General features: G+C 34.1%; 1 protein-coding gene across 3 annotated transcripts in view; it reads left to right on the top strand.

The window, feature by feature from the left end:
- The first annotated feature begins 3,284 nt into the window (after positions 1–3,284).
- The window catches only part of LOC143240787 (pyruvate kinase PKM-like), a 36,567-nt gene continuing 22,797 nt past the window's right edge, over positions 3,285–17,054 (top strand). The window contains exons 1-3 of one of the 3 annotated variants that reach the window (XM_076483844.1): positions 3,285–3,426; positions 14,575–14,716; positions 15,541–15,632. In XM_076483844.1, coding sequence (XP_076339959.1) covers positions 14,575–14,716; positions 15,541–15,632 — 234 coding nt within the window. In that variant the 5' untranslated portion in view covers positions 3,285–3,426. Of the gene's footprint in view, positions 3,427–3,573; positions 3,625–12,243; positions 12,563–14,574; positions 14,717–15,540; positions 15,633–17,054 lie in introns of those variants that run through there. The other 2 variants (XM_076483843.1, XM_076483845.1) reach the window with 2 other exon arrangements.

The following is a 17,054-nucleotide window of genomic DNA, read 5'->3' as shown; positions in this document are numbered from 1 at the left end:
ACTGAACCTCGGATTTTAGCAGTGTAAGTCTGAAAACTGATTGCTGGCCAACTGGGGAACTAGTTTTACATGAAGGACGTTATCACACTGTTATATCTATGTTTTTTTCGTCCAAATATTAAATTGTATCCCAGTGGCTCAGTGGGCAAATCTGAGGGTCGCGGGTTTGAATCACCGTCACACAAAACATGCTCGCCCTTTCAGCGGTGGGGCGTTATAATGTGACAGTCAATCCCACTATTCGTTGGTAAAAGAGTAGCCCAAGAGTTGGCGATAGGTGGTGATGACTAGCTGCCTTCCCTATAGTCTTACACTGCTAAATTAGGGACAGCTAGTGCAGGTAGCCCTCGTGTAGCTTTGCGCGAAATTCAAAACAAATCAAACAAAATCGATAGCTGGAATGAGCTGAGAACAGATAACCCATGGTATTACTTTGTACTTAAAAAAAAGACAAACAAACAGATGTGAAATCCATAAAATGCTAAAATAACAAATTATAAAATAATGCACCATAAGCCTAGGTAGAAAAGTATAGCGGTCAAAACATTACGTTAAACGGATTTAATGCTCTACTCAAATATAATAAACTTATCTATCATAGTTCTTTTCTTTGTGGACTAACAGAAATTATATTGATGTAAGTTATATTTTCAATGGTTTAAATTAGATGTTAGCTAGAGGGTGCATTACCTTAAAATCAAATAGTTACAAGAATATTCAGGCATGTTTGTGATCGAGAGTTTGCACGCAGTGTCTGAAGTAAATATACAGATATAAGTACGAATAGATAGTTAGTTTAGAAGTGGTGAACAAAAAATTAGTACTGAGTAATTAGTCAGTTTTCAGTTAACAGAGTTTCTGCCATTTATTGAAGTATTTGAAACAGTGTTAGTAATCGCTAATATTCATTTACTTGATAGATTAAGCGTGAATTACTATAGGTAAGTTTACTTTTACGTTATTCGCAATACCATTAAAGTTGTATTTCCATTTGAATAGTTGTAAACTTAGTCCCACAAGTTACTACAGTGTTCAGTGAAGGCAGCTTATAGTAAAGTTAAGAAATAAATAAACGGATTTGTTATTGTTAAATACACGGTATTTCTCCAAGTAATTTATAAAAAAAAACAGCCCAACAAAAGAACAACATCACTACAATATTGTTGTATCGTTGTTCTGTTTTGGTAGGTTGTTTTAAAATATGTAGTGAAAATGGTTGAAAGGCAAGGCCACTTAAATAATAACAAATTACATTATTTCGGCCTTAATGTTTCTACAAGTTTGAACATTTATGCACTGTCATAACTACTGTGGACCTATTTTAGAAATGACAATAACTCTTCAGAGTAATTTCTATTATTTAACCTGTAGCTGTTTTGTTCAAAGCACACCATTCTTCTCTGCTTGCTTTCCATAATCTATGTAGTGTATGAGAACGATGTTTTTCAGTACTTGTTTTAACAGTCTAATGAAACAGAAATCCGCAGATGCTGCATTGTGGGATTTAACCAGTATGCATTCCTATGGAAAATAATGAATACTTGTTTCTTTCTCCTGTTACTTCAGTTGTGTAAACAGTTGAATTGTAGGTTGACTGAAAGCCTTATCTTGGTAAATACAGATTAAAATCTTTCTAGATTATATTGCATAATGTTGCATGGAACATGGGATGATGTTTGTTACTGACATTTTTTTGTGGAACTCAAATATTATAAGACACAAAACTTTACTTAGTACAGCTGAGGTACAAGCCTTTGCGGGTCTCTTATATGTGTGTAAGATGACAGAAGGCACAAGTTGACAAAAATAAATAATTCATGTAGATGTGCAAATATGTATTTCTATTTAATACTGAGAAAATTTTAATTTGGAAGCCTCTTTAATTTGCTTTCTCTGGGATAACACAAGCTGTAATTTAGCTGCTGATATCTGGCAGTTGGTCAGGGATGGTAGTATGAGGGAGCTTACGAGGACTGAAGTCTCCAAAATATTTCACTGCTTTGCCTGTAGTCATTACCCCAAAGAATAATGCTTACTATTGAAATTAGCTCACTTGCTAAATACTCTGGTACATATGCCAACAAGAAGTAGAACGCAGTTATTCAGTTGTTTTGTTTAGCTATTTTAACTTTCTAACAAGAAAGAAGCTGACACCATTCCTTTACCGGTCATCTCATTATACAACTATAATGTTTCCCGTTAGAGTTTTCATCTATTAATTATTTGAATGATTTCAAATAATTTCAATTGATATGGAAGGTTGACTGAATGGTTTATCTGAGGGTCGCGAGTTCGCGCCCGCGTCGCGCTAAACATGCTCGCCTTTTCAGCCGTGGGGCGTTATAATGTTACGGTCAATCCCACTGTTCGTTGGTAAAAGAGTAGCCCAAGAGTTGGCGGTGGGTGATGATGACTAGCTGCCTTCCTTCTAGTCTTACGCTGCTAAATTAAGGACGGCTAGCGCAGATAGCGCTGGTGTTATTTTGTGCGAAATTTAAAAAACAAACAGTTATTAATTAAATATCCGACTTAGGTAATCGTGTATGATACTAACAATGTCAATTAAAGAAATCAATCTCACTGAAGAACACCTCCCTATTCTGTCTTCTGTATATTTTTTGTGATATATTACGTTTTTCCTTATAAAAACTATTTTGTATTTATTTAACTTAATTGTATTATTGCATTATAACAGTTGATACTAATAAATTTCATTTTTGTAGTCCTTTTAATGTTAGGTCGTGAAGAAATCTTCTTATTCCCAAACTTTTTACTGTAAAATAATAAACATGCTGTTTATTACGTCTGATATACTTATTTTTCTAATAAGTAAAGTTATTTGTAGGATACAAAATAGTTATTTCGTTTGTTGTTAAGTGCAAAACTGCACAATGAGTTAGCTGTACTATTTCCAACACATGGATTGAGCCCCGAATTTTTGCTCAATAAGCCTTCAAAATTACTGGTCTCTCGGTGGAACAGCGAGATTCGAATGTCTCGTAAACACACGAGGTAGGTGAATGTGGTTTTGCTTTAAGTAAAAGAACCAAACATTATTATTTCTGAGCAACCATAACAAATTATTGCTTAAATAACAATTAAAAGAAACATACATCTACAGCGAAATAATATGTGAAATACAAATATATAGTTGAAGCAACTGTAGCATGAAAAAAATTATGTTGTGAAAGTTTTTGTTACGACATTTTTTTAACATTACGTAAGTGTAATTTAACAATTTATTTTTGTTTTATAACCTAATCCAATGAGATTTCAGATTGTCTCAAAATCAGACATACTTATACCGCCATCTGGAAAGTATGTAGTTAGTGACGTGTGTAACCGGTGGAATTCACGATAGTAACAAGCGTTAGGTAGTTGTAGTAATTAACGAACTCTACGTATCAAAGTCGGTTGATATCAAAGGTAAGTTTAAAAGTTTGTAATATTGTGACTAAGTTATGTTTTTAGTAAATTGTGCAATAATTTGTTGAGCATATTGTCGATTAAGCCTATTTTTGTGGACGAGTACACAACTACAATTTCCAGTTAGCACTAGTACTGCAACGGGTGGTTTTGCCGTAATCTATGGTTTGTGTAACTATCGTATCATATGAGAAGTCGGTAAGTTTCAAATTGTATTACTAGAATACAAAATAAGTGCCTTGATATATATTTGGGACATGCAAGAATGTAAATTAAAAATCTAACTTTTGGAGTGAAACATTTTGGTTTTACGGTATTGTAACGAATTATCGGAAAAAAAAAATTCGAGTAGGAGGACTCAAGTTATGTAACACAAACGGATGGGGTCAGCCTACTATGAGCGAAAAGTTGCACCATTGAAACAAAATTTGAAGTAAAATAATTTTGTATCGCACTTAAAAACACAACTTTAAGAGTTCTAGTTATTTTTCAATACAAAGGTATATTTAATTTCATACAAAACTTAATTTTTTTTTGTAAAATATCTCATGTTTTAAATTTTTATTTATTTCAGTGCATTCCGAAAGAAAACATTTGATGTTCGAATTTACTGTTTTTTTTTTTTTTTTAAAGTATACTATGACGCTCTATCTCTCCAGCAGGAAAGTCTTGATAATGCTATATAAAATAGCTCCTTTAACCTTGGATAAAACTACACGTTTATTCACGTTCTATTCTTAATATTAGCTAATCATAGTTTGTCAACCTGTATTGTCATGGTGTTTGTAATTGCCAGAAGCTAGTAATCTGAACACGTAATGTTAAGTTGTTTTTAAACTATATAAGCCAGTATAACTTCTTCAGAATAGATTAATATTGAGATATGGAGAAAACAAATGATAAAATCTTCACTTGGTGTCATGATGTTAAAAAAACATGTTTCAACAACTTCCACCACAGTTTTTGTTTAATACACATTGCATTTAATGAAACTGTAGAAATAAAAGTTTGAGCAACACCAACTTTAATTTCCTTATCGGTAATTGGTCATTTTTAACGGAAATAAGATTGTTATATTCATGGTAAATAAAAATCCGTACACAGGTTTTGTCTCTTTGTCATCGCTGGCAGAGAATAACAAAGTGTGAAGCTAAAATAGCTAGTTAATTCATCGTAATTTTATCAGACATTTAGATAGTTCAGCACTATTTAACTTTTTAAGCCAAGGACTTAACATAAATTGTTTAGAAATCATAGTTAGAGATGAATCATTTTAACTTGTATGTAGCTACTTAGTATACTGCACCTTTTGGAAAGTAACAAAGATAGAAAGTATCGGTGGAAAATTTGAAATCTTTACAAGAAGAAAGTCATCAAACACCTGAAAATATTTCGGGAAAAAAATTAGAAAATTGAAGAAAAACATTTGTAAATTAGTAAATCCATTCTTCTTTCTGATTATCCAGGTGTGATTTGCATATCACTTGAATTATTAAAACATCTCTGGGTCATATTATAGTATGTATACACTATTCTATCGTTTCCGTTTAGTAAGTACGTATTTTATTTTTTTTGTCTTTATGAACACATTGTTTTACTTTTGTGATGCTCATTGTAAAATTTATTTCCGTATTTCAAGAAATATTGAAATTATCAACTTCCATATCACAAATATAAACTCATTCACTCGAGTTAGTTACGTAACAGGAGCTTTGAAACAACTAAATAATTCACTGTCTGAAACTCCACTCTCACGTAGACATATTCAGAAGAATATCTTATGAAGAGGGAACGCAGAATACAATGTTTATTGTGACTCGTAAGACAAAAGACAAATCAATGCCGTAATACCATACATTACCCGAAAATGTTGGCACTTTTAGTACGCATGTCTCGTATTGCGGTACTGGAACAAGCTGTTTTCAAATGTTTCAGGGGGTCAGTAATGTGAAATTTTATTATTAGTGTCAGATAGTAATATATTTCATTTTAAAGTTGGTATTACAACGCATTACACGTACGCATCCCAAAGTGATAGTGTTCTCTGGTGTAAGTCTTACTTTCAATGTTGCAAATAATTTTAGGTGATGCTACATGTTTAGAAACAGCTGTTCGTTTTAAACTTATTTTAAAGATGCTGGGTATAGTCTTGTGTTGGACCTTAAACATTCTCATCACTTAAAATTCGGTTTTATAATCTACCATTACGTTTTACTAGTACTGTCCAACTTATTTAACAGAGTAAATTTCTTTGAACACGTGGTAACACATCAGCTGATCAGCACCTTCCAACTATTTACATGAAAAAAAAATCCTTGAGTAGCTCTCAAATAACCCTCTGAAGGGACAGCTGTAAATTTACGAACTTTGGAGTTCTAAGGTGCAGGGTTCGTTTCCCCCACAGAGTATGCAGCAGATAGCTCAATGTAGCTTGGCTCTTAAACAAACTCTCTTGCTGCACGGACTTTTCACTGGCTCGTTGTTGAAACACAGGTATTTTTTATAGCTCTCGATATTTGTTTTCACTTGTTTCCTTGCAACATCTTTCCCTAGTTCCTTTTTTTATGACGTTGGGTGTTTTTTCTTGTGTATTCATTGACTTTATAATTTCCTTTTTTTAATCATCGTTTCCTGTTGTTTTTTATATTTTAATTTAGTGGATTTAAGAGGGACGGCTTCGTGATATTTCTTATTTAAAAAATCAAAAAACATCCGTGTGCATCTCTGGAATGTGAAATTATTTGATTATTTCTGCGAAAGGAGGCCCATATATCGCCTAGAGGGGTCACCTGTTTCAAATGCTTGCACCAGTTGTAAGTCAGTCAGTAGACACAAATGGCGTCGCATAAAGGACTATTAATGTCGCAGTTTGTACTTTTGTGACGCCAGTAAAACATACACTTGCTATGAATGACTAGGAATATTATACATTCTAAATTACAACACAGCGTGACATGAACTTAAAGCAAGAATTCAAAGTTACTCCTGAATGTTGTTCGTATAGTACCGTAGAGTTCAGTGATCTGTAAACTTCATCCACTTGTTTCATTGGTCATGCTGTGCATATTGTATCAGTTACGTTGAATAGAAACTAGATAAAATTGTTAGCAGATATCGTGTACTTAAGTTTTTTAACAGTCATTTCGATATTTGCCACTGTTAATTTCCCTATGAATGAGACTTCGCGACTTTATTTGAGAAATACGAAACTTACAATTGAGGTAACAAGTTTTTATAAAACGATCTTGCTCTAGTAAAATGAGAAAAAAGTTTTTGGTGATTACAAACATTAACCTAATTGTCTGATTTTGTACGCATAATTATCTTGACTCCAGGAAACCACGAGATTTACTCAAAATGTTTATGCTCTGGTTAAAGTTTTCTCTCGAATTTCCTCTGAACAGCCTGACCTAAGCGAAGGAAAAATTGTTAGTTTAGTATCTAGAAAGCCTTCAAATATGTCACGTTATAATAAGATACTCTTGACTAGCATTACGTAGCATCAAGGAAATGTAAATAGGATTTATTATTTTAATAGAATGTTTCCTCTCTCTCCCGGGTTTTGACAGTATTACAAAACCTGAAAGTCCATCTTCGTCCGTTTCCCCATGGGTCAGCAGTAAGTATAAACGCTCATTACTTGTGGTGGGCACAAGTAGCTTTGTGGTTAAAAACAAATAAACCCTGTTCGTTTACAGCTGCAGTGTGTTGGTTTCAAAGAGGGGATAATAAACTGTTGTAAGGGAAGAGAAAGGAAATGTGAATTTACAAAGAAAAGTGTACTTTTCCACGAATGAGTGTAGGAAGGAAACCCTCAGTGGAAGTTTCATGTGAAGGATTTATTCGTTCATCAGTACTTGTAATGTTTACTGGATATATTATAAACAGGGGACTTTAACATTAAAAACAATGCTGAGGTATTTATCTTTGCCATTCTTTTGTTCTCACTTGTTTTTTTGTTTTTTTCTGGTCAAAATAATGCGACTTCAGGTGTTTCAGAGATCCGCGTTAGAATCTTTGGTTATTTACCCAACAGGGGGCTGAAGGCTGCTTGGAGTGATCACTAGTGTATTATCCGCCTGTCAGACGATAGACACTACAATGTCACGCAAGGGACATTTAACGTTCAATTTTTACTGTCGTGACGTCAGTAAAACGTGCACCATGCATAACGAGAAGAATTATATATTCTGTAGACTAGAACACGACATGATATATGAATTTGTAAAGTACTTAAAGTACTTGTTAAGTAGACTACACACACACACACACACACACACACACACACACACACACTGTCTTAAAACGAAAAGCAACGTGCAAACATGTCTTAGTTGAACTTTGTTCTCGGCTTTATGAATGAACAAGCTCTCTTACATAAAACGTGTATAAACAGCATCTGATAATTTCGGTGAAGGCGTAAGATTTCTGAATTAAAACAAATTTAAGTGGTTGTCACGCTTTAAAATACATCTTAATTGTATTTGAGAATGCACCATTCACATGAGGATTCAAAAGGGTTTAAATTCCGAAAATATTTAGCTACAAATAGTGAAGTTATAACTAACGGGTGTTTGAAGAGTTTTTACGTAAACGGTTTTCCAAACCTCTGCTTGTTTATGAATAACGACGCATTATTAAATCCTTTATGTAAACATAAGTACTTACGATTTTTGAGCACTACTAAATCAGATCTTTGTTAAAGTTTGAAGTTAAAATACAAAGCAGTGAACCTTACGTCCGCAGAAGTTTTACTGTTGGGTTAAAATCAACGGACAATGGACCCGCCTTGAAACATTTGCCATCACAGTGAAAACCGTACAGAAACTCCCATAGTCAGATTTGTTGAGTTTAATAGTTTTAAGACTACTGCAGGCATGTATATACTCTTCAAGATTGTACAAGTCTCTCTGATAACCTGTTGCCAGGTGTTACCGCGATCAAACTTTGTCAAGGCAAGACTGTGTCGGTTTTTTTGTTGACCTGAGTGAGAATTATCATGTTCAATAGTCAAGAAGCTGCCGTGGTAGTGACGTTCCTCACGTTTTGAGAACAAGTTATCGCAGGCCTACTTTGTTGCATGTCATTCTTCTACTTTTTGTCACAACCTACACCATGACGTCATCAAATTAGTCTGAATAAAATGCATTTGACCCATAACCCCCCGCTTCATAGGGGCTGTGAAACTGAACTCTACTTGATAACTCAAACCTTGCAGTTAGTAAAGCTATGGAAAGCAGATTAAATTCTCAAGAACCTCCTTTTCACATCTGTTGTGTACAACTTTTGCAGTATGCTACTAAGTTTTGATCTTTACCACAGCATCCCCTGGTTTTATCTTTCTCGGTGGACTATGCTCTTTTGGAAGAGATGGTTTGCAATTCGTTCTTTTGACCTTCATTTCCAAGCATAACTGGAAGAACTGAGTCTGGTATTGGATGACATAGCTGCCCCCCAATGATAAGCACATTCCACCATAGCTTTTTGCCGTTTCCAGATACTCCCAATTATAAGGACCATTTTCTTCCTGAATATATTTCAAATCAATCTCTTATTCCTGTTTCTATGGATGATTCAAAATCAGGTGACTCTGTGGACCCTGCTATGATTTATTGTGACTGTGGTTGCTCACAGGATCCTCGGCAGTTTTTGTTTTCACTGCTCAGTATGTAATTTCATTTGCTCTGGATCATGTAGAAATTATGTAGTACACTGATTGTGCTATTTGCACTGACTTTCTTAGCTCTCTACTGGCCCTGAAATCACTTTGCGTTAGTTTTCACCCTGTTATCGTCAATATTCAGCAGTGACTGGCCCATTTTTCATCTTCCACTTATTAAACAGTTTTTCTGGATATCTGGTCATACGCTCGCTGACACCACAGCTAAGTTCGTCTATACTAGTACTGTCATAGCCATGTTTGTTCCATATACGGATTACGGTTCTCTTTATGGTTCGACATAGCGCCAGTTGACAGTCGACTTTGTGAGCAACGTGATAAGCTTTTCCATATCGAACCTTCTGTTGCTTTTTAACCATCTTGTTTCCATCAGAACTGGAAGGAAGAAATTGTCGTGCCGGTGGAACACATTGGTCACAACTTTTTAACTCATCGTTTTCTGTTATCTGGACCTGAACCACCAGTGTGTGACGTTTTTGGCACTCAAGCCACAATAGCAGGACCATTTTCAGCACATCTTTTCTATGTTCCTTATGTTGGACATTGGCGATGGTGACATTGTTTAACTTTATTTAAAAAAAATGTTATGGGTCATTGGCTTTTTAAATTCTAAGTTGTTTTTTTTTTAACCTGCTTTTGGAAATTTTTTGGTGTTTAACTTGATTTGTTTTTATCTTGCATAATATTTTTGTATTTTTACGACTTACTTGAGGCAGATACTCTCGTTGTGTTGCTCCATAAGACCCCAATCGAACTAGCACAACAGATTAGAAGCAGTGAAAGTACGATAAATTAGGAGGATGCTGAGAATATCTTGAACCCAAAGATGACAAATGAGAAAGTGTTACAAAAGGCAAGACTTCAGAAGTCTTTTATGAAATTACTAAACAATAGACATCAATTTTTATGATTTTATTTACTATAATTTATCTCCTATTAAAACAAGATTATAGGGAAACATTTAAATACATGAATAACACCAGTAACAGGATGGAAAATAGATACCAACATACTTTGAAGTAGATAGTCCATGGTCATCAACGTAATGAACAAACAAACTCAGTTTTTGTACTTTATCCAAAAACACAAAATTCTTTTCCAAGGTATATTCATTAGTAGTAAAACTTTGCAGGAAATCCACTAAAAACGAACCAAATTATAATTAAAAGTCCAATATTTTAAACTACAAGTCATAATGGACATTATCGTTTTATATAAATTTTAGGATGACCATTACTGAGCGATTATCTGCTGATCCAATTTATTTTTATACATTTAAACTATTTCTTTAAATAGTTTTGTAATCTAATTGTAATTATCTGGTGGTCTAATGTTTCATTTTTTTTAAAGATAAAACATTGTTTCTTACTTTTAATAAACCGTTTTATAATTTAGATCTCAATCAAGGCCAATGATAAACATACCCTCAGTATAAAAGAGTTCGCTTATACATAAGTTGAAACCTGAGGTTAAGTAAGTGCTGCCAGTAACTTACTATCGATGAGTGTAAAGTCTTGCACTTAGAAATGTTTACTAATTGTGCGAGAAAGTAGCTGACAGCTAAGACCTGCATATGGAGAAAGCTTAGAGTTGCATGTCTGGCTATGATGTTCATTTTCAGTGGGCTCTAGGGTATATCTTTGGGAACTTTAAGATTATTACATGAATGTTGGTTTTACAGAAACGGTGCAGAGAATGTCTACCAGAATGGTGCCCAGTGTAAATAAATTCTGAAACACCAGCGTTCGCTGTAAAATCAATAAGTGATTCGACTCGAATATTCGAAATTATTAAATTTTTGGATCGTTTTTTAAGAAAGTATAAATTTGGTAAACATAAGTACAATTTGTTTCCTTTTGTAAAGCATGATTTGAAGAACAGCTTTCCTGGATGGCGTGAACTGATGATGGTAGGTTAAATCGCTTTAGGTTTTTGTTGCTAAAGTTTGTAAATAAAGATATAATCCGTAGTTCGGGGATTAGGAATATCCGGTTTCCACCTTGCTCTTTGCGTTGTTAATAAATGCTTAATATAAGCATATTAACATTGGTATCAAAACTAAAACCGAAATATACGTTGTTAAAGACAATTCTGAGATACCTATTAATAAGGCATAAAACATTAAATAGTGCACTGTGCTCTCAAATGTTATTTTAGGCTTAGATGAACTTTGACTTTTTTTCATTTATAACGCCGTAGTTTATAAGTGTACCACTATTTATACATAAGTGGGTGAGGCGTTTTTTTCTTCTGAAACATTTATAAAATCTGGACAGATCAGGTAGGTCTTGCGTGTGGTTTTGTATTAAATCAACATTAGAAGCCAACTTTCACGAATTACACGTTTTATTTAGCTGGAAGTAAAAGTAGGAATTATATCTTAAGTTTTGGCTAAGCGTGTTAAGGGTGTGACTCGTAATCTGAGGATCGCGGGTTCGCATCCCCCTCGCACCAAACATGCTCGCCCTTTCAGCCGTGGGGACGTTATGTTACGATCAATCCCACTATTCGTTGGCAAAAGAGTAGCCCAACAGTTGGCGGTGAGTGGTGATGACTAGCTGCCTTCCCTCTAGCTGTCTTACACTGCTAGATTAGGGACAGCTAGCACAGATAGCCCTCGAGTAGCTTTGTACGAAATTCAAAAACAAACAAACAATATCTTAAGTTTCTGCGGCAGTCTGGCAGTTGAAAATATTCTTAAATTGACAAACTGATTCTGTCTTGACATAAAGACTTTTAAAAGTTCCTTTAATAGAGTATTTGGTGCGATTTCCTTTATACTATCTTCGCGAAGCTTGGGTTACCTGTCCGTAGCCGTTAGAAAGGGAAAGCAGTTAAGAGCACCTGCCGAAAACTGTTGGCCACTCTCGTCTGAACGAATAGTAGTTTTTGTTTTTTTCCTGCGGGCACGGAGTCGTTTCTTTTTAGTCATGCTACGACAATAACCATAGTTCCGTGAAACGTTGTTAACACTCGGTTTTCTTCATCATTCTTCGGAAAAGCAATACTTCGTGTTCTTAAATTCTAGATTTCAGTAGTTGAAACAAGTAAGGATACATTAGAAGGTATATGTAATATAGGAATATAAGCTATAATGAAGTTTGTATTTTTATTTTTCAAATGTCACTATTGATAATGACGTCGGAAAATTGCCACCAAATGTACGTTAAGACCAACAGACCGGTCCTAGCTTACCACGTGGAAATCTAAGTTTGTAGAAGATAATGGTAGAACGCAACCGGAAAAAGGCGGATAACTGAATCCATGCGTGTTCGAGTGTCTAGTCATGTCATGAACGTGCGTCGAGACACGCGGATCTAATTTTTTGTTTTGCCTAAGCCTATTCTTTTGTTAAATAACTTTGGTCTGTCCGTAGTTCTGTATTGTCGCATTGAATAACGTCTGCGAGTGTGAAAAGCTACGTGCTAACTAACAAGAAACCGAAACTCGTTAAACGTATGTATTTCTTTACTGTTCGTTCATGACTTTTGCCAGTTTTTATGTTCTAATACTAATAATCAAAGTTACGTAAATTGTTTTAACAATGGTCATGGTGTTTAAAGTAGCCATTTTGTAACATCTAAACGCAATAAATTACGCCAAAGTTTGATAAATATCTCGTGTGAATTGGAAAATTTGGAACTTGTAAATTTTTTTATTGGTTTATATAACAAATGTGAACAGTAAACTGGCTTTGCAAAAGAAAACTTTAAATGAACACGGACGTGTTTAAGTGTGGTAGTTTGAATAGAAAGATTGTTTTGACAATTTCTGAAATATTCAAAACATTTCCTTTGCACATAATTAAAAAAAAAGTACATAGTTTGGATGTGATCCAGTAGAAAACAACACATCAAATGGTTTGCCGTTATATTATGCATCTGTGGAGAAATTTATTTTCAAAATTAAAATATGATACCACCATGAATCAGTGGTGTATTGGGACAAAGATTAGATTGGGACATTATTCTGTGTTGAAAATAAATACATGAAATTTTAAAGAAAAGCATACTTCAATCATGATTTAGTGTGTTATAATATGACTTGTATGTTTGAAATTATACTTACACATGAAAATCATACTAAAATATTTAAAATGATTGAGATATAATAAATTTAGTACTTACACAGAGATGGTATATAAACAATGGATAATATACCAGTGGTTATTTTTCTGACTTAGTTATGTAAAGTTGAAGTGTTTTGGTATTAATTATAAACCAGTTAAATGCTTGAAACGTAGTCTAAATGTGCACATATTCAAGTGACTGAAGTTATTAGGGTTTAGTTTTCAAAAAAGTGTTTTTACTGTCATTGAGTACAAAATAATTAAGTATTAAAACCAACCCAAAAATAAAACTCAGCTTAATGGTGAAGCATTTTTCATAAAATGCATAACACTGGGTTCAGTGTTTGCTATTCTAATACACGGATTTTGGTATTAGTAAATTTAAGGAACAAATACAATGAAGGTACATTGTCCATTCATGATGTCTACCCCACCAGCACGTTTGTTTAATTTTGCGCAAATTCACATGAGGGTTATTTGCTCTAACTGTCCCAAATTTTGTTGAATAAGACTTGAGGTAAGGTAGCTAGTCATCGCCACCCACCACCAACTCTTGGACTATTCTTTTACCAATGAATAGTGGGGATTGACCATTAGCTTATAATGCCCCCACGGCTGAAAGGGCGAGCATGTTTGGTGTGATGGGGATTGGAACCTGAGACTTCATACTTGTACTACTGCTTCATTGTGGTCAAATTGACTTGTCATTCCTCAATCAAACCACAGGAGTTTAACTGGACTTGCATTTTATTAGTTCTACATATAGTTCATATTATAAATCGATGAAAGTTGACTTTTCTATTAAGGTTATTGTAACCTAAAGTTTAAGTGATATGGAACTGTAGAATTGGGATTTCTTTCACTGACGTTTTTGCTTGCAACTGTTTTTGCCAGAAAGTAAACTTTAAAATGTATTTATTATTGGAGCTTTTCTTTTTAAGCACTAGATTCTAGTAGCCATCTTCAACAAATATTTTTTTAAATTAAACTGAAACAACAGTGGAATGGAATGTTTTTAAAAACCTAAAAGCAGTTTGAGATGAATCAAAAGCAGCACATTTAAAGAAATTGTATAACTTAGTCATTTATAGATTTCAAGTTCTCTGTTCACCATACATGCTTTCCAAGTCATTTTAACTTTTGTATTTCAAAAATTAAGTAATTTAACTTATTTTGAGAACTTAGATGTACAGATTAGTTTTTGTATTTTATCACAAAATATGTGGTTTTTCCACTGGTCACAGAAGACTGAACATATCATGTGTCATCTCTTCAAAGTAACCAATGTTATTGAATATAAACAAAGGTATAATTTTATTTCACTTTTTGTAAGGTGTTTTTTTTATATACCAGTTCTGTTTGGAACTTCATTTATTACATTTTTAACATAATATTACAGATGGCGCTAACACAGGGTCCAAGGGCATTAGGACATCAGCTTCATGCAGCTAATGAAGATTCTAGGTTTGATCACCTTAGTGCACTGGACATAGATTCTCATCCAACTTTCACTCGCTTGAGTGGCATAATTTGTACCATTGGTAAGTGAATGAATGAACAAGTGTGTGTTGATATGGTGTAAAATACAAAGTAGTAAGGTTAAGTGTAAAGGACTGCAACTGTCTTTTGAAAGAAGAGGCTGATGCTTAGACTAATTAGTAAAGATTCAGTGTAGAAGTCAAAAGATTCTCCTTTAAACAATTTGTTACTGTTCTTAAACCACTCCACCTATATTTACCCTGCTTAAAGTTCCACTAAAAGAGAATACAACGTAAGCTATCAGGTGATTTGGCTTTCAGTATATCTTTACAGAATGTTTACAGGTAAACTAAATATAAATCTCATATTACAGTGTAAACAGTATTTTTGTGGTATGTATATGTAATGTTGTGAACTGAAAAAAATGGTTTATACCGTTCACTTTCACTGAAAGTGAAATAGTCGAGTTGTGAAAAGTTTTTTTATTAGACTTCTCTAATTAGTTTAAACTATAAAACTTTATCAAGAACCATTTATTTAGTGTTGGCATTCATTTATTTTTAATTGATTCTTGATAGAATGTTTTAAAAGAGCAACAATGTGGAATTATGTATACATAATATTCACATGTAAAGTGAGTATAGGATGTAGAAAAAATGTCATTTTATCCAAACACAGTGTACTAAGAGCAAAATTACTTTAAAATATTAACTTGCATATATGTTACATGCATTTTGTATCATCATTCTGTGTTTATTTTTAGGTAGTGTGAGTGTACCAAATGGTGTGTGTGTGTGTGTGTGTAATTTATATTGCACATTATGTCATTAAACATCACTGTGGTAATAACAATAGTTACAATGCAGTTTTTGATTTATTTTCATAGGACCTTCATCTCGGGAAGTGCAAACATTGGTAGAAATGATGAAAGCAGGAATGAACATTGGTCGTTTGAACTTTTCTCACGGTACCCATGAGGTTAGCCACTTTTTTTGTTCAGTTTCTATTAACTGGTTTCTACATCAACTTAATCTGTTGATTATAAATGAATTTGTTTACATTTAGTAGTGCTAAACAAAAGATGTTTATCATGCACTTATTGGCTGGTGTAGGCTTTAACAGTTATCTTACACATGGTAATCAGATTATACAGTCTACTAATTGAGGTTTTATGGAATGATTTCTTTGTTTTCACTTTTCAAGAACAATAACACTATGTAACACAAATTTTGTTCCTGGATAGAATGTGGTATTTCTTAATTGCTTATGTTGTAAAAGTACACAAAGTGGCCATTATTCCATTCAAACTTTGCTTTTGTGACTTGGATAATGAAATTAAGAAATTAACATATTTTCTATGTAAAAATAGGCAAACTTGCACATTTTCATTTACATAAGGTCTGAATAAAACTACATATGAATCAAGATTTACATGTATTTATACTAAAGTTATACAAAATATGTTTAGAAGTGAGTAGTTTTTCTAGACTTGGGACTGTAATATACATCACTTTCACGTATCAGCCCCCAAATGTTTGTTATATGTTCCTTGCTAGCAGCATTCAAAGTCCAGTATGTCTTGGTGGAAGTGCTCGTCTTGCTCCTCTGAGTATGCTCCCATATTCTCCTTAAATTTATCAAGATGGGCATCAAGGATATGGATTTTCAGGGACATCCTGCAATCCATTTTGTCATAGATTTCACCAGAGCCTCAACCAGTTCCACATAATTTTCGACTTTGTGATTGCCCTGAACCGCTGTGACAAAGCTGCCTCAAGTTTTTTTCCTTCCTACTGAGCTTCTTGCAGAATTCTGTGCATTTTAGGATCTTCTTTATTTGTGGTCCAACAAAGACACCAGCTTTGACCTTTGCCTCAGACAGCTTAGGGAAGAAGTCTTGAAGGTACTTGAAGGCTGCAGACTCCTTATCAAGAGCTGTAACAAATTGTTTCATAAGACCCAATTTTATATGCAGTGGTTGGAACAAAAGCTTCTGGAGGTCCACTAGTGGCTTACACTTGACATTGTGCCTCCCCACAGAGAACTTGGTCTGTGGCTAGTGCTTTCTGTTGTAGTGCGCTGTGGTGTCCTTGCTGTTTCAAAGGCAAAGGTAACTGAGAAACTTCGTAAAGCCTTCTTGGAGATCCATCAGGAATGCCACCATTTTGAAGTCTGTGATAACCTCCTAGCCATACATTTTATACTTCATGGCAGATGCTGTGACAGAGTACGTTTTTACTCTTGTTTTGATAAATTGGCCACATGCATGGCAGAATGCCTGCAGCTTCTTGATACCATCTCTGATAAAATCAGATAGGTCTGTGTTTACTTTGGCAGCTAGAACTAAACTGAAGTGGTGAGCCCCTGTATATGTTACTATGGAAAGTTTTAGGGAATTCT

Source organism: Tachypleus tridentatus, chromosome 13, assembly GCF_004210375.1.
Source record: "Tachypleus tridentatus isolate NWPU-2018 chromosome 13, ASM421037v1, whole genome shotgun sequence".
Taxonomy (NCBI): domain Eukaryota; kingdom Metazoa; phylum Arthropoda; class Merostomata; order Xiphosura; family Limulidae; genus Tachypleus; species Tachypleus tridentatus.
This window is presented reverse-complemented; position numbering and strand designations above follow the sequence as displayed.